Genomic DNA, 18,900 nt, shown 5'->3' with positions numbered 1-18,900 from the left:
AGCTGGTACTCAGACTATATTCCTATTTTTCTTAGCACCTTAGTATCTTATAAGTCCAACTAAATGTCTGAACCTAGGCTTTTGGAATTAGACTGCCTAATTTCAAATCCTGGCTGCAATACTTACTAGCTGTGTGATTTCGGGAAAGTTACTTTTGGTATCTGAGTTTCCTCATCTATAATCAGCAGTACTTAATAAACTGGGCTATTGTGAAACTAGTTGAGATAATACATGAAAACACTTAACATGGTAAGTTTCAATAATTATCTCTTCCTGGTTCAAATATTTCCCTTATCAACTGTCAAACAACTATCATGTTCAACCCTATGCTTTTGACTTACTCATGTAAGACAACAGCTTTTCTTATACATTGTATTTCTTATATTCTTTTTCATCAAGTCCTGTCATTTCCTCTCTTAAAATGCTGCTTGAGAACTTTGTAACAATGAGAGCTGACTAGTGCCGTAACAATCTATGCCACAAATACTGATTTCTCCAAGTCTTTAAAGTATTCCAGTACGGAATAAATGACTTTCTTGTAAGCATGCAAAAGACAGATTTCTATACTGGAAGACAGATTACATGAGATAAACTCCAAAATCCCTTCCAATTCTAATATTATACAATTCTAACTGCAGCTTTAAGATTGGGCTGCTACACAATGTCATGCTTTAAGTAAATGGAAACCATAAGCCTATTATACACTGAAGCATTACAGCCAAGAAGTACAACACTATAGTAATTTCTCTTTATTAGGATAGTCTTGTTTCAATTTTCAGTCTTGAAAACTCCAGTTAGTACTCACATGACTGAGTTTCTTTTATATAACAAATATGAACAAAAAAATTGGGAGGATGACTATCAATCCCATATAACTATTTTCATTTCAGCATCTTTTTCTTCTTCATATGCATACATATTTTTAACAAGTTAAAATCAAAACATACATACCAGTTAAACCTGGTTTCTGAGTTAATCTTTTGGTTTTGAAACAAATTCTTTTTGCTATTTCTAAACCAATTTTTTCCATTTTTTTGGTGATATTTAATTAGCATTAAGCTCATAATAAATTTCAACTTCTTTGTTTTTTGTCCTTTTGTTACTTAAGCCTTAAACCATTAGACTGTATCACCAAATACAGCCCTGAAAGGCATGCTCAGTATTTTCTGTGAAACGAATGACACTTACCTATGATGGTAGAACGCAAATGTCCAACATGAAATTTTTTGGCAACATTAGGTGAACTGCAAGATAATTGCAAAAGTTTACTTTTTCTGTTCTAAGAACAAGAGTTCTAAAATGAACTAGGTCATAGCTCCATAGTTTAATACAATTGTGGACTAAAGCCTTTGGTAATTTAGGGCAAAGATAGCTAAAGATTAGACATTTAGAGCAAAGATAAATTAGATCTCAGAAAGAACCATCCTTAGTGAAATTGATCCTCTGACTCATGAGGTAGTCACATAACATACGCAGAAGTGGCACACTTAGGAAGCAGGTACATTTGAGGACTGATAAAAAGATGAGGAAATTCAGAGATATGTTGTGATACAAACAATGTACATTATTAGAAATTAAGTTTAGTGCACTACTTCTCAGTTCTTTAACTTCTTAAAAATTACTGGGGACCCCAAAGAAATTTTGTTTATATGAATAATATCTATCAATATTTATTGTATCAGAAATTAAAACAAAAATATAGAACTATTTATATATAAAGCTTCCCAGGATAACCAGAAATAGGATTTACCACTCCAAATTCTCAAGCAACACATTTATTACTCTTGGTGGTTGAGAAGTTGTAATCAATAATTTAACAATAGCAAATGCTTCTAGAGCACACTATCTGACAGGCACAGTTTGACATACTTTACATGCATTAATTCACTTAATGCTCAGAAGAGCTGTGATGTAAGGTACTCTCATATTTGTGATGAGGGACTTGAGATACAAAAAGGAAAAAAGATAATGAAGCAAATTTGGCAATATCTTGAGGACTCTTGAACCTGGGTGATGAGCCTATGGGACTTAACATACCTTTCCTCTATTTTGTGTATGTTTGAAAATTTCGTAAGTTTTTCAATATTAAAAAAAGATATATTAACTAGAACACAGCTGGTTAAAATTGGTAAAGGGACTTCCCTGGTGGCACAGTGGTTAAGAAACCTCCTGCCAATTCAGGGGACACAGGTTAGATCCCTGGTCCAGGAAGACATCACATGCCATGGAGCAACTAAGCCCATGCGCCACAGCTACTGAGCCTGAGCTCTAGAGGCTGCATGCCACAACTACTGAAGCTAAGGTGCCTAGAGCCCGTGCTCTGCAACAAGAGAAGCCACCGCAATGAGAAGCCTGTGCACCCCAACCAAGAGTAGCTCCCACTCACTGCAACTAGAGAAAGCCTGCGTGCAGCGAAGAAGACCCAATGCACCAGAAATAAAAATAAATAAATTTATATTAAAAAAGAAAAGTGGTAAAAACAGAGCTTAATCTTGGTCTGTCTCCAAAGCCTTGTTATCAATATTTCCCCTTTTAAGGGTATTACCATTTAAAAACTTGATCCTACAGATACCTGTGCACAATTGTGAAGTCATGAAACTATAAGGATACTCATTTTATCATTATTTAGAAAGAAAGCAAATGTTCTTCAATAGGGTTAAAACAACCAGCAAACAAGAAAGATATATAAAACACTGGTTTTATGAAACTAAACAACAGGACAGTGAAGGACTGTGATCCCTATGAGAACATCAGCCAACAGGGTGACCCTTAGGACTGCCTTACTAGCAATTCGGGAGATGTAGCTAAAGCAGAACAATCTATACCATGAAATGTTTATATTACAAAAGAAGAAAGGTTTCAAATCAATGACCTAAGGCTCTCCTATAAGAAACTAGAAAGGGAGGCTCAAACCAAATCCAAAGTAAGCAGAATAAAAGAGAGTAATACAGATGAAGGTTAAAAAAAAAAGAAAAACTGTTAGATATCCTAATCGCAGTGGTGGTGATGAGACCTGGACATCTTTGACAAAACTCATCAAATTACATGTTGAAATATGGTGAACTGTATTGTACTGTATGTAATTATACCTCAATAAAGATGATTAAAAAAATCTCCAGACAACAGAATACTATGAAACAATAAAAATAAGCCAGCCCTGGATGTACTGATATTAGAGGAATATAAGCTACATTGTTTGAAGAAAAAAGCAAGGAAAAGAACAGCATATAATGTGTGTGATCTGTTTACAAATGCAAAGAATATTTCTAGGTGGGTAAGCAAGAAACTGGTATTGGTGAATGCCTGTATGGAGAGAACTGGGAAGCTAGGTTAGGGAGTACCCATCCTTCTTACTGAATACCCGTCTGTAATCTTTGAATTTTTAAAAACTAGGTATTTATATTATCTGCCTAATAATAATAAAAAAGCTTTCTCATAGCTTTTGCATTGTTTTAAAAAACTGAGTATAGTTGACTTACATTATAGAAGTTCCAGGCATACAACAGTGAATCACAACTTTGAAAGATTATACTCCATTTATAGTTATTATAAAATGTTGGCTATAGTCCCTGTGCTGTACAATATATCCTTGTATCTTATCTTATCCATCGTAGTTTGTATGTCTTACTCCCCTACCTCTACCTTGCCCCTCCCCACTTCCCTCTCCCCACTGGTAAACACAAGTTTGTGCTCTATATCTGTGAGTCTGTTTCTTTTTTGTTATATTCATTAGTCTATGTTTTAGGTTCCACATATAAATAATAACATACAGTACTTGTCTTTTTCTGTCTGACTTATTTCACTTAGCACAATGCCCTCCAAGTCCATCCATGTTGCTGTAAATGGCAAAATTTCATTCTTTTTATGGCTGAGTAGTATTCCATTGTGTGCGTGCATGCACGCACGTGTGTCTGCTTTATCCAGTCATCTGTTGATAATACTTAGGCTGCTTCCATATCTTGCCTACTTCCATATCTTGCCTAGTTCAATAATGCTGCTATGAACATTGGGGTGCATGTATCTTTTCGAATTAGTGTTTTCATTTTCTTCAGATGTATACCCAGGAGCGATATTGCTGGATCATATGGTAGCTCCATTTTTAGCTTTTTGAGGAACCTCCATACTGTTTTCCACAGTGGCTGCATCAATTTACATTCTCACCAACAGTGCACGAGGTTTCCCTTTTCTCACATTTTTGCCAACATTTGTTATTTGTGGTCTTTCTGATGATACCCGTTCTGAGGTGTGAGGTGATATCTCCCTGTGGTTTTGATTTGCATTTCTCTGATGATTAGCCATGTTGAGCTTTTTTTTAAAAAATAAATTTATTTATTTATGGCTGCATTGGGTCTTTGTTGCTGTGCACGGGCTTTCTCTAGTTGTGGCGAGCGGGGGCTACTCTTCATTGCTGTGTGCGGGCTTCTCACTGCGGTGGCTTCTCTTGTTGCGAGCACGGGCTCTAGGCACACGGGCTTCAGTAGTTGTGGCTCTCAGGCTCAGTAGTTGTGGCTCGCGGGCTCTAGAGCGCAGGCTCAGTAGTTGTGGCGCACGGGCTTAGTTGCTCTGTGGCACGTGGGATCTTCCAGGACCAGGGCTCGAACCCATGTCCCCTGTATTGGCAGGCGGATTCTTAACCACTGTGCCATCAGGGAAGTCCCCCATGCTGAGCATCTTTTCATGTGCCTGTTGGTCATAGCTTTTGTACTTTTTCTTTAGAATTAGAAGAACTGAGTCTATCTAGGGCTTCACAAAACCTCCCTTGAAATCATCAATTTGCCATTCTCTACATTCCTGCTCTGAAGGGAATACAATGATATGGAAAATACAAATTCAATTCCTTTGGCAATCAAAGTAACTACTATGAATACAATTTGGACACTTTACTGGAAATTAAAAAAAAAATCTTTCATGTAATTTCCTCAATCTTGTAAGAAAAGAGATAATATTACTCTTATTTTCCATACAAGAAAAGAGACTAGAGAAATAAACTGTCCCATCCAAGATGACTGAATCAGTTACTAAGTGAAAATTGGTACCCTGATCTCCTGGACTTCCATATTACCAGATGTCCTCAATTTGTTTTCTGAGAACACTTCACACTGGGGAACAGCAGGGAGTGGGGAAGATTGTGTTGACGAAAGAAGAGGAAAGGCTACCACTGCGGACTGTGCTCCTGCAGATTTGATTTGAACAAAATAGGAAAGGCTGACTGTAGAGAGGAGAGAGGCAACAGTAGTCAGCTTCAATTCTTACTCTACCTACCACGTGGAGCCCAAGCCCAGGGGGAACAGTCATCTACGCTGGCACTTTATCACACTGCTCCTGGATCAGACAAAATATAGGGAAACCAGCCACATATCAATATATCAGGGAGGCAGGAAAGGTTAAGGATACAGGATTCAGAGTTAGCTCTGTGACTATGAGCAGGTTCCTTGACCTATCACCACCATCATCATCTCAATATAAGGGGCAAGTTTCTTGAACACAGTGATTCTATCTCTTGCTTTGAGGGGAAAGTTGCCTGGTCTATTAGAGAAACTATGTAGTTACAGAAATTCTCTCCTCCCACCTCTCTCATTTTCAGGACAAATTCAAGAACAATGTTTTCTATCAGTTTTTACCCTCTCCTCTACCTGTTTGTCTCTACCACAATGATAAGCGCCACAGCAACTGGAAAACTTCTAAGGGAGAAAGCAGCTATGGTCCCACGGCAATGCCAGATGAAAAATAACAGAGAGCAAAGATGGCTGCTGGGAAATGGACTCTGCTTTCATCAGCATTCAGATGCTCATTTAAGTTCCAGCTTTCCTTAACTGTTTTAGAAAAACGTTGAGAGAGGCAAATCCATAAGCAAATAAACTGCCCTTCAAAAAGCCTATAGACTACAACTCAAATAGAACATGTTATTTTTAGACATAAGCATAAACAAAAAAGAGCATTATATGGGAAACACAAACTTTGGAGAAAAGCCAAAGAATCAGTGAGCAAGAAAGACTACGGTCTTGGTATTTTGAGCTTGGCTGGGGAGAAGGGATGGTGAAGGGGAAGTGAACGTTGAGAAGAAGGCATTAAAAGTGAGCACTGGTGGCAACTTTTCACGTGTTCATGTTTCAAGAAACTTGTGATGGCACTATTTCAAGGGTGAATGTGTAGTAACATATATTATTCTACTTTGCTACTGATTTTCCTTTGCTGTTTGTTAGGTAAGAGCAAGGAGTGTACAAGTACTGAAGTACCTCCCCAGAGAAGGGTATGTGTCCTGCATCACTGTAAAGACATGAATGAAAAGAATTAAAGGTGGGCATCACTGTATAGACATGAATGAAAAGAATTAAAGGTGGCTACAAACTCTTTGCCACTCTCCATTAAGAGTTGTAATCTACTCCCTTGCTCTGAATCAGGGATGATCTTGTGACTTGCTTTGACCAGCTGACAGGGACAGAAGTGATGATGTGGCTGTTACAAAACCAGATATTTTACTATCTTGGAGCCCTGAGCACCACTGTAAAGAGGTCTGGCTATTCTGTTGGAGCATGCAGAGAGAGAGATGCCTGGCCAGCCCTCAGGTGAGATGCCAGACAAGTAAATGAGCCACCCGGATTTCTAGCCCTAGTATAATGTCTAGATGACCAGAGTTGCATAAGTGACCACAGGCAAGTAAAAGAATCATTAGGCTATGTCCTCCCTGATTTCCTGGTCTACAGAGTCATGAACATTAAAGTGGTTGTTGTTTTAAGACACTAATCAGGAGTGTGGCAAACTTTTTCTTAAAGAGCCAGATAGTAAATATTTTAGGCCATCTGGTCTCTATCTCAATTATTCAACTCTACTGTACTCAACTGCCATTAGAGTATGAAAGTAGCCACTGTGACAATATGTAAATGAATGTGCAAGCCTGTATTCCAATAAAACTTTATTTACAAAAACATGGCAGGCTGGATTTTGCCCATGGGCTAAAGTTTGCCAATCCCTGTATCAAGTTTTGTAGTGGCTTGTTATGTAAGAGATGACTGAAATGACGGCAACTTTCCTTGGGGGATGGCCTTAGTGTAGTTCCTCTCTGGGGTGAGGATGACTGCAGAAGTCCCTCTCTGTTCTTTTGATGCAACAACGTTTACACTAAACTTTAAATATCTTGATTGGAGCACACCGGTAGCATAAGATTTATTCATATAATATATATCTGCTCCATAAAATGGTTAGCTTACTCAACAATCAGTCCTTATCATAAACAGGTGAGGTTACCCAGTCTTAGAGGGTCTGCTTTTTCTAAGAACATGACTGAGCGGCAGAGACAGTGCAAATGTGGAATCCATAAAACCCATTCACCTCTGATTACCCCAGGTACTAATTATAACTAAGTTTAACTAAGTTATCATCATAATAATGAGTTAGAAAACTTGAAATAATATCTGCCATGTCAATTTTTAAAAATCTTCCACAAAAACATATACTTAAGACAAAGGCTCTAGCAAGTTCTATCTTTCTAAGTGGGAAAACAGCTCATCGAAGCTCTTCCTTGGCTGTTAGGAAGGCAAATACAATATCTCTAACAATGTTCAAGAGCTGTCATCCTGTCAGCTGTACCCTGAAAGTGACCCCTCTTCTCTTTTGGTTACCTAAAAGCAAGTCATAGATTAGATGGTTTTGTTGATGGCATATAAGAAAGTTATCATGAAGACTATTTAGAGGCACATTAAAACGTCAGGCTATTTCTTTGGTAATTTTAAATAATACGCATTACATGTAATAGACCTTGTGATGTTGGATTCGAATTGGTAACATCAGTAAAAATTGAGTTCCAGTAGTAATAAGCACTCCTACAGTCCAGAACTTGGCTTCTACATACCTCCCTCACAAAAAGGAACCAGGACTTCTTGGGGGACATGGACAATTCCAGGTCTGAGTAAGGCTGGAACATCTTATGCCAAAAAGAAAAGTACAGCAAGGCTTAAGGGGACATGCAAAGAGAATAAAGGAGCCTAATTTGGGATAATTTGAGTATAAAAACCAGTAATTTAAAAACAATATTTTCCATGATCCAGCAATCCCACTTCTGGGTATATATCCAAAGGAAACAAATTATCTTGAAGAGAAATCTGTACTCCCATGTTCACTGCAGCATTATTCACAATAGCCAAGGTATGGAAATAACCTAGGTGTCCATCAGTAGATGAATGGATAAAGAAAATGTGGTATGTATACATAATGGAATATTATTTAGCCTTAAAAATGAAGGAAATTCTGTCATTTGCAACAACATGGATGAAACTGTAGGGCATTAAGCTAAGTAAAATGAGCCAGACAGAGAAAGACAAATACTGCATGGTATCACTTATATGTGGGATCTAAAGACTAAAAAGTCAAACTCCCAGAAACAGAGACTGGAGAAGTGCTTGTCTGGGGCTGGAGGCAATAAGGAGAGGTTGGTAAAAGGGTGCAAACGTTCAGCTATAAGACGAATAAGTTCTGAGGACCTAATGTATAACAAAGTGACTATGGTTGATAACACTGTATTGTATAATTGAAATTTGCTAAGCAAGTAGAACAAATGTTCTCACACACATACACAAAAAGTAAATATGTGAGGTGATAGATGTATTTACTAACTCAAAGGGGGAAATCCTCTCACAATGTATACATATATCAAATCATTATGTTGTACACTTTATCTTACAATTTTATTTGTCAATTATACCTCAATAAAGCTAAAAATATATATACATACATTACAAACACAACAAAGCTTGTTCTCTGATAATCACATTACTCTGAAATTCTTAATATGATAGTAACCATTATCTGTGCTTTAGGAGTCTACTAAAAGGAAGAACGAGATCTTCCAAAAAAAAAAAAAACCCACAAAACTGTTAATACATAATTAAAAAAGAAACATAATAATCAGTAGGTACTTTGATTAAAGTCCAAAATTTTTATTCATGGTTTAATGATCAACTCACTGTGATTTTAAGGAAATAATATAATCTAACTAATTTTTAATTTTTCCATGTGTAATTCTGTGAGATCCCAGATGAAAACAGTAAAACACTCACCTGCCCAGCCAGTTGATTAACCAACACGTATGATGGGTAGGCACTCACCTGAACTCAACCACGATCTTCTTCTGGGGAAGGCCAGAAAAAAGTTCACTTTTTAATCCATATTTTGAGCCATCTTCAATCACTTCTTGTAGTACTGTCTGAATAGTAAAAGGTATGGGATTTAATGAAGAAAAAATGTGCAATTTTCTTAATTATTTTGTTACTGAGAACTAACTATTGCTAATTTTCACATTCTAATTTATGGAACTGAGAATTTTATAGTATTGTTAGCAGTACCACCTTCTTCTATCGCTAATGCTAGTCAGAGCAGTCATAACACAAGTTAACATCTACGGGGCCTCTTTGCCCTTTTATACATCATGTCTATTCATCCTTATAGTAGCGAATGATGTAGATACTTTACAGATGAAGAAACTGAAGCTTAGAGAGGTAATTGCCAAAAGTCCCACAGCAAATAGAAACAACAAAACCAGAAGCAGCATCTAATATATTTTCTTTTTTTTTTTTTGGCTGTGTTGGGTCTTCGTTTCTGTGCGAGGGCTTTCTCTAGTTGTGGCAAGTGGGGGCCACTCTTCATCGGGGTGCGCGGGCCTCTCACTATGGCGGCCTCTCTTGTTGCGGAGCACAAGCTCCAGACGCGCAAGCTCAGTAGTTGTGGCTCATGGGCCTAGTTGCTCTGCAGCATGTGGGATCCTCCCAGACCAGGGCTCGAACCCGTGTCCCCTGCATTAGCAGGCAGATTCTCAACCACTGCGCCACCAGGGAAGCCCCAGCATCTAATATTTATCAAATGCATATTATGTGCCAGGCACTGTACTAAACATTTTATATGTATTATATGTATTAATTCTCACAACAACCCTAAGAGATGAGTATATTTTTACAAATGAGGAAACAGAAGCTCAGACTGGTTAAGTAACTTTCCCAAGGTAATACTGCAAAAACTTTGTTCACTCCACAGCTTATGTGTTAACTCTGCATGGTGCTGCTACTTTTGTGATACTAATGATCACAGTAATGGTAGAAAATAAATAAAAATTTATAATTTAAGTTCCTCTTGGCTACATAAGGAAAAAGCAAGGAGATATCACAGAAACTGCCAAAACATATTCCAGGTTAAATAACATAGAATTACTGTATGGTTCACAAAATTCATACTTTATTTTTTGCTAACCATGATGATGCACTTATTTATGTATTTACTTTTTACTGTAGGATTTTGAAATTACTGATAGGTTTTGATTTACTCATACTGATATTTGCTTCACACACAGTATTTGAAGTCCTAAAAATGTACTTTATGACATGAAGGATTCTACTATCATAAGAGCTGGTTAAGACAGTCACTTTGGGACTTCCCTGGTGGCACAGTGGTTAAGAATCCCTGTGCCAGTTCAGGGAACATGGGTTTGATCCCTGGTCCAGGAAGATCCCACATACTGCGGAGCAACTAAGCCCTTGCGCCACAACTACTGAGCCCGTGCATGTGAAGCCCGTGCTCCGCAACAAGAGAAGCCACTACAATGAGAAGCTCACGCACTGCAACAACGCAGAGAAAGCCTGCATACAGCAACGAAGACCCAACGCAACCAAAGACATAAATAAATAATTAAAAAAAAAAAAGACAGTCACTTAATGGAAAAGGCAGAGAAGGTAGTAGGAGGCAACAAAGCAACACTTTTAAGAAGCATCTATAGAGTGCTAGGCTCAAGCCTAGATGCTTCTTTGTTATCTTTTAAGCCTCACAATCTTAAAATGGGCAACACTTTCCATTTAATAGATGAAAGAACTAAGTGTGTATTTACCCAAGGACAAAGAAAATATTCTCTTCACTGACACTGTGCATTAGGACATACAGAGAAAGGACTAATATACAGACATCAAGTACAATAGTGCCTGTCCTACATGAGGGACCCATTTAATGTTTGGGTCCAAGAACATGGGTCACAAGAAGATTGCAAGTGGGAAGGTAAATGTAAATGAGAGGTAATTCATACTCAGATTATTCAAAGGTTAAGCCGCACTCATCCTTTTGACTTTCTATCCCCTTTTATGTAACAGATGGTAGACTCCACAAAAGGTTAACAGCGGTAAGTTAGAATTCTCTTTAACAAATGACCCTTGGTTCACTGATTTCGCCGGCATAAACAAAAAAAAAGCAACTTTAATAAAGGACGATCTTACATGCTCCACTTCCAAACCATTCACTGACAGTTCGACCTACCTGCTAACTAGCTAGCTTTTTTCTCTACCATTTCACTGAAAGTGCTCTCAAAATCAGTATTCTAAATGCCAAACCCAATTGAACACTTAAATCGTGTTTAATACATTACTTTTATGAATACATTCTTTTCGTAAAATTTAAAAATTAAACAAATTAAGGCTGAAGTCTATAGTCCCTTTTGTTCATCTGCCCTAATCCTGGTCCCTTCCTGCTTTCCCCCGGGGTAACTACCTTTCAAGCATCATTTTAGCTGATTACTATTCCCTTCTCCTTGCAACTACCCAGCTTCCTTGGTTGTAGTGACATCATTCTACTGAATTTTGCCTTCCTTTATTTCCTTTGAAGACCCCTCTTCCACTGCCTGCCCCCACTCCCTACCCTGTGCTCCTTTCTTGCTTCTAGCTCCTTACTTTACACTTCTCCTAGGTGTAAAGTCCTAAGATTTTACTACTTACCTACCAGAATCTTGTGCTACAGATTGATAGTCAACTCAGGATTAAACATCTCTCTCAGGCACTTCAAACAGAATATACTCCTCTTCCTTCAACGTTCTTCATTTCCACGAATTTCACTCCGAACCCCCCCAGCTAACCAAGTCAGAAACCTAGGAGGAGTTCCTAAGATCTACCCTTTTCCCTCAACCTCCAGAACCAACCACCTGTTAATCACCAAACCCTGTGCGTGCTGTCTCCTAAATATTATAATTTTCCCCTCTGCCCTGGTTTAGATTGTCATCATCTGTCAGCTACACCGCTACAAAAACAACTACAACAAAACAATAGCACCTAACTATCTTCTTATATAATATACATATTTAATCAGGTCTATGTTCTGTTTAAAGCCTTCAATGATTCCCTACCACTTAAGAGATTTTCCCAGTTTCTGGGTTTTTACTTTACATGCATATCATTTTTACTTTTAATTTTGAGGAAACTGATTTGTTGAAAGGCACATTGTAATATCCATAAAAATCACAAGTTATAAGTGTTAGTTTTTTTGATGACATGTAACTATTAAAATGAAATAAATTTCGTAAGTGTAAGAAATACCAAAAAATCATGTGTGCCACCTGTGGTACACATAACACACCATGGAAAATAATGACAGAAGAAAAAGCTGAAACTCTTATGTAGCGCATGTAAGGTCTTTCATACTGTGTAATTTCATATCCTCCCCCATGCCATCCTATGTGCAAATCATACTCAGTCACCTCCTGATTTCCAGACAATGCCATGTTTTTGACTGTACTGTCCCAAACTGTCCCCTCTGCCTGGAATGTCTGCCCTTGTATCTCCCAAGTACATTCTTTATCTTCATCCCAATTCAAGGTTATCTCCTGTCTCCTTGAGACAGATTTACTTTGAGGGAGTAGGGGGAAAAAAAATTTACATGTACCTTTCTTTACACCAGGACTGCATCTTATACATGCCCTCATTATATGATTCATCCCACTGTCTAGCCATCACACATTACACTGTAATATTTTTTATGCTTTGCTTTTTTAGATCATAAGCTCCTTGAGGGCAAGATACATGCCATTTTGTCTTCAGATTTCAGTAATGCAGTCCCTGGCAAATAATAAGCAGGAAGTTTATTGAATTAGTGGGCACAAAGAAGAATGTCAGTGAGCTAGTAAAATTCTCTGATATTTTAATAGAGTAAGTTAGAGGCCCATCTATTCACCAATATGTATGTTTAAAGGTAAGAGGTACTCAGTAATGTAAATGTAGGTACATAAAGAATCTATAACCAGAAATTAAATCTTTCAAAGGTTTAACTTTTTGGAATGCTTTAGCAAATTAACAAATATTCCAATAGGCGGGTGCTTTCTGTTTATCCACCACCATTATATTTTCTGTGAATGATTCTGTCATTTTATCTAATTCTTTATTGGTCAATATATATTTTTAATTTATTTTATATATTTATCTTTGGCTGCGTTGGGTCTTCAGTGCTGTGCACAGGCTTTCTCTAGTTGTGGTAAGTGGGGGCTACTCTTTGTTGCGGTGCACGGGCTTCTCATTGCGGTAGCTTCTCTTGTCGCGAAGCACAGGCTCTAGGCCATGTGGGCTTCAGTAGTTGTGGCTCACAGGCTCTAGAGCATAGGCTCAGTAGTTGTGGTGCATGGGCTTAGCTGCTCCGTGGCATGTGGGATCTTCCGGGACCAGGGCTTGAACCCGTGTCCCCTGCATTGGCAGGCGGATTCTTAACCACTGCGCCACCAGGGAAGTCCCTGGTCAGCATTTCTTGACAGCTCTCAAAAGAACTTCTAAGGAAGTTACCACTACTTGACTGGTCAGTTCCTTAGTCAATAGCTGAAAAGTGCTTAATCATTAATTCTTTCCATGTGTTCAGCTAATTGACACTACCCATGACTTGAATGCATCCACTGCCTATTGACATAAACTCAATTAGTGAAATAATGAGCAGAGTTAGAGCCACTTAAATCAGTATCTTTCTTTTTTTCCCCTTAAGTTTTGTTAGAGCATGCACAGTTGAATTCGGCAAATAAAAATGCATGTGTGCATGTGAAATAAAAAATTGTATTATCCACTGTATATTTCTAAGGTACACCTAAAAAACAGGATTTTGTTTGCCTTTTTCCTATTTGGTTAAACTCATATTTTCTCTTTTTTCTCCCCATAAACTGAATTAACTATTATTCAAAGTTAGTTTCTTCTGCAAGTCATCTATAGACTACTGCCAGGTAGAAGTCTGGTACCAAAGTGATAGTTCTTCACAATGATAAGTTCTTCTAGCTTTGAAAAATGTATTATCTAGTGTCAGAGATTTGGCAGTTCCTACTACATTTAATTTTACATTTTAGCCTCCTACCTTTGATGATGATTTATATGAAGACATTATAAGCCATTATTAGTGATCCAAACCTAAGCTAACATTTAATCATCTCTGGTGCTGCCAGTGCCAGTAATTCAATTGCAATGCAAGAACAGATACATTTTATGCAAGGCTAAGTTTGTACATGTGGAAACAATGATACAAATTCATAATTCTCTGCTTGAGGAGTAAGTTTTGGACATGGATCATTGGCTACATGTGAATCTCAATAACTTTAACATGGAAAAAAAAAGTTTTATAATGGTCCTAAGAAGGATTGAATTTTCTTGATATGATCTGAAAACTTCAGGCATGCAAATGAACATTGTTTAAGGCCTGAAAATAATGGAGCCACGTGTAGAAGAAATTAGGCTTTGAGCAGATAAGAATTATTATTAAAAAACTGTAACACAGGTACATTCAATACTCCCTTTTTCAGACTATGGGTGTTCACTGCTCTAGGATGTATCTTTACTGTGACACTGAGCAGGCTACTGTAAGCAATCTGCTTGTTCCTTTAAAGAAAGTCACACTAATATCCAGATCCTCAAAGCTACAAGGAAGGGAGGGTTTCCATGTGAGAAACAGTGGCTGGACCTCAAAGCCCTAACTCTTTCCCTCCGTTGTCAATTGAGAAGGATTTGGGAATATATTTAATAAGTGAGCTAGTGGGCATCCTTAAACAGATAAAATCTCCTAGTTAATTAATTGTAATAAAGCATGAAAATTCATGGCCATTGAAATTTTAAATTATTAACTATGCCTTGCCTCGAAATATAAAGTATATTTCTTTCAGCTAAGCTGGCTATAAAGGCAAACTCCATCTACCGTAGCACATTTTCCCATAGTAAAATTGCCTATCAAATGGCCTAAAGTTTGGAAGGCATGTTGGCAAGTTCCATTTCTCCTTCCATAAACACTGAGACAGCAACTGGAGGAAAGAGTCACTTATTTAAAAATGGTACATTAGATTCACTGGTTTGCTAAGTTGACACGAAATGTTATCAAGAGCCCAACAAGTTGTAGACGCTTTTTAAAAAGCTCATAACAAATTTTTCTTGTCCTTGTGACGGATTTTGGTTTAACAAGTTTGTCTTGAACTAACAGTGAAAAAGATAAAAGAGTTCAAAGATCTAGAGACAAGCATGAAACACTAACTCTCCTTCAGAAGAATTATAGGGCTGATGGGTAAATGTCTGTAAACTATGTAACCTTGGGAAGAAACTATATTATTAGAAATTTTGGTTTTACAGTTATTTTCAATTCAAGACCATAGCATATACTAAGTCTGACCAATCCAACACTGGTGTGTATTTCTTTTTTTAAATTAATAGACCAAACCATGCATTATGATAAATTTTAAAGTTCAATTGAGATAAAACTGAACAAATAGTCTCATATCCAGGATTACTTGTCCTCCATGGGCTCACTCAAGGGAGACCCAATTCCTCTATGAGGTTTCCCCAACTCCTTCAGGTCATCCAGATTTTACCATATCTGATGTTTCTTATGCTTATTGTATCAATCACTTTTTTAAAAAAAATTTATTGTTTTATTAAAAGAACTGTCTTATGGTTTCTCTTATATAAATCTTATGCTTCCAACAGATTATAGGCTACCAGAGAGTGAAACCAGCAGTACTTTTCTTGTATTCAATATGGAGTCCATTAATTCATTTAACAATAGTTATCTCGCACCTACTGCATGCCTGGCACTGTGCTAGGAACCGGGGATGTGAGAAAAACAGATGCTATAAGTCCTAATGGAAATTAGAGTTTAAAGAGCAATAGGCATTAATCAAATTGGGAATTCCCTGGCGGTGTAGTGGTTAGAGTTCTGCACTTCCACTGCAGGGGGCACAGGTTTGATCCTTGGTCAGGGAATTAAGATCCTGCTTACTGCGCGGCACAGCCAGGAAAAAAAAAAAAAAAGAAGAAATAAAAAATTAATTAAAAAATAAAGTTATAGAAAAAAGAAGTAAGATAGCAACTACAGTAAGTTTTGCAAAGGAGACATATACAGTGTTGTGAGCGTATATGAATGAAGGGGTCAGAAAGGCACTGCTAGGGAACCTCAAGATCTGTAGGATAAGCAGATTTAACTTGGGGTGGCACTCCAGGCAGAGGGATCAGAATGTGCAAAGATTCTAAGGCAAGAGGAGGCACGGTAAGTTTTAAGAACTGGAGGGAAACCACTGTAGCTGAAGTAGAGGGAATGAGTGAAGGTGCAACAGCTGCAACATAACCCATTCTTACCTTTGTTAATAGTTCTCTGTTTATTTTGAAATTTACAGTCCCTGGACCAGTGCTGATTTCACTCACCACTGTGTCACATTTTAGCTGAAAAGATAACAAATCAAGTAAAACAGGCATGTTATGAAATAGGCTTAATGAGCTTTGTAGCTCTGATCCTATCAGATTGGCTCCCAAGGGCAGCAGGTGGGTCCTCTCTCACAGTCATTGTGTCTGGACCTCGGCTTTAGCCCATCTCCCCAGTTCTGTCATTCTATTTGCATTTACACGTTTTCTTCTTTTCCGGGCTAGAATGCTACTCTGTATTCGAAGTCTCTCTCTTCCACCTTCCCATTCTCTCACTTCAAATTCTCTTTCTAACGTGGAAAAAAGGGAGCATCACTTTACCCCCACCCTATGTACCTTGACATGCAATGAATTCTTTTTATTTCATCCACCTTGCATGAGAGTGACAGAACATGACATTCTGTCAGGGCATCCGCTAGAACAACTCACACCCACACATAAAATGTAAATAATTTAAATGCTCGGTCTTCAATGGATACACTTTACATTTTTAACCAACTAGATGTTCAAAGCACCCGAGACACCCATGAAGCATGAAGAAATTCCTGCTGTCACTGAGGAGCCACTAGCCTTTATTTTTGAGAACTCACAGGAGAAGGAGGAAATAAATCTTGTAATTAGGATAATTTTATTTCTGGTATACTTCCTGATAAAAATCTGGGGTAATTTTTGTGGTCAAATAAACATTTACTTAGCTACCAAAGCTCCTTTATCATATTCATTCTTTAAACATTTTTTTCTATGAAAGTGACTTTCATTGTTTGGACTCTTCAGTGTGCCCATGCCCTCTTCTGTGTCACATGTAATAACCTTATTTAAAAAAAAAAACTTCCCCCAAACCTGCTTTTCTGAAGGTATTACGCTAACAATTTAGATGTGGTCATTCACCACAATCCTTCCAATTCCTCTTTTAGATACGGAACCCATCAGAGAAATTAGAAATGGAAGAGGTTTGTTAAATCATCTAACCACTTCTTCTCTGCAATCATGATTCTATTTACATCTAATCATTTCTTCTCATATTTTAACGTTCATCTTCCCAGAAGCTTATTTTTAAAACTGCAACCCACTGCTCTAATTTATCAAGCTTGTTCTCCTAAATTCAGAAGTCCATCCAGCTTCAATCTGTAAATTTAATTAACACTTCAGTCTTCCTGTAAGTAGTTAATCAATAACTTGAATAATGTCAGCTCAAGAGGAATGTTTTATACCTGATGTCAAAAACCATCCTAACCTTATAGTATGCAGCTAAAATAAATTTAAATTATACTTTTCAAGGTGCCTTGGAAAAAAACGCTATTAAATTCATTATTATGGCTGAGATAGCCTGCAGAGATAGCTTGCAGAGTAGTTTTTTCTTTGAAATACTACATTTATTATAATGTCAAAAAGAGATAATAGTGCTAAAGTACCTTCTCTGCCAGTCTCACGGTTTGAAGTTGAATATCTGGTCTTGAATGGTCATTGTTGTTTTCCAATAGAGAATCCACAGAAAGCTGAAAGTCAGCTACTTCTCTAAAGACAGACATTGAAACAGGAAAAGGCTGTTACCTTAAAAACATTACTAGTGTAACAAACAAACAAATGAAAAAGACTAATTACTCTGTGTTCTCTACATTGACACAATTTTATCAGAAGGAATTACACTTTCAAAATATAAAGGAATCAGAAATATCATCACCTTGTATTGATTTAGAACTTTATCTTGCATCACCTTACAAAACTCTTCCGCTTCCCATACCTAGTTGTAGCTTTATGATATCTCTGTGGGAGAGGCAGAGCAACCACCTTATTTGATAGATGTGAACAATTATGTCCGGCAAGTTCAACGTCTCCCCTAAAAAATCCTCCTGCAACTAATAAGCAGACTCAGTAAAAAGCTCAAGTCTCTTGACTGCTTCTATCAGTACAAATCTTCTTCCACTATTCCACAAGCTTCCTTCATTCAAGTCCCTTCACTGACCTTCAAATGACCAAAGCACAATTTTTAAAAAATGTTGTAATCTGAGTTTCAACATGAGAGGAAGAATATTCTTCTTAACACTGAGTAGTTCCTTAAGGAGGCAGACAGTGCTGTTCTTTTCATTGGGCTGGTGATGAAACAATGCAAAAACAAAGAAACCAAGAAAGAAACACAAAGCAACCAGTTAGTGAAAACAATCGTTTGCTTCAGAAGAGCAGTTATCCCTAGGAAAGGATGGTAGGGAGTGGAATCAAAGAAGTATATACAGGTGGCTTCAATGGTATCTATAATGTTTGATTTCTGAAAACAAAAATTTGGAAAAAAATTAACACCTGACATATTCGAAAGTGAGCATGAGTGTTCATTACATTAGTCGCTATAAATTTTCTGCAGTTTGAAATCTTCTAGGTGTAAAAATAATTTTAATTAATATACAAACATCCACATAATTACCAACACTGAACATCCTCTGATGTTTAATAATGAACTAGAGAA

At 37.4% G+C, this 18,900-nt stretch overlaps 1 protein-coding gene across 2 annotated transcripts in view; it reads right to left on the bottom strand.

Annotated features, from left to right (window-relative positions):
* The window catches only part of RARS2 (arginyl-tRNA synthetase 2, mitochondrial), a 79,319-nt gene that overhangs the window by 28,187 nt on the left and 32,232 nt on the right, over positions 1-18,900 (bottom strand). Inside the window, exons 1-5 of one of the 2 annotated variants that reach the window (XM_024733717.1) lie at positions 18,184-18,234; positions 17,855-17,957; positions 16,380-16,463; positions 9,102-9,199; positions 1,189-1,244 (exon numbers count right to left, since the gene is read on the bottom strand). Coding sequence is in view for 1 of the 2 variants with exons in the window: in XM_024733716.1 (XP_024589484.1) it covers positions 1,189-1,244; positions 9,102-9,199; positions 16,380-16,463; positions 17,855-17,957 (341 nt within the window). In the remaining variant the exon portion in view is untranslated. Of the gene's footprint in view, positions 1-1,188; positions 1,245-9,101; positions 9,200-16,379; positions 16,464-17,854; positions 17,958-18,183; positions 18,235-18,900 lie in introns of those variants that run through there. The other variant, XM_024733716.1, reaches the window with a different exon arrangement.

The sequence above is a fragment of the Neophocaena asiaeorientalis genome, unplaced genomic scaffold (genome assembly GCF_003031525.2).
Source record: "Neophocaena asiaeorientalis asiaeorientalis breed wild unplaced genomic scaffold, Neophocaena_asiaeorientalis_V1.1 scaffold248, whole genome shotgun sequence".
Classification (NCBI taxonomy): domain Eukaryota; kingdom Metazoa; phylum Chordata; class Mammalia; order Artiodactyla; family Phocoenidae; genus Neophocaena; species Neophocaena asiaeorientalis.
The sequence above is the reverse complement of the archived record's forward strand: the minus strand, read 5'-3'. Positions and strand labels throughout refer to the sequence as shown.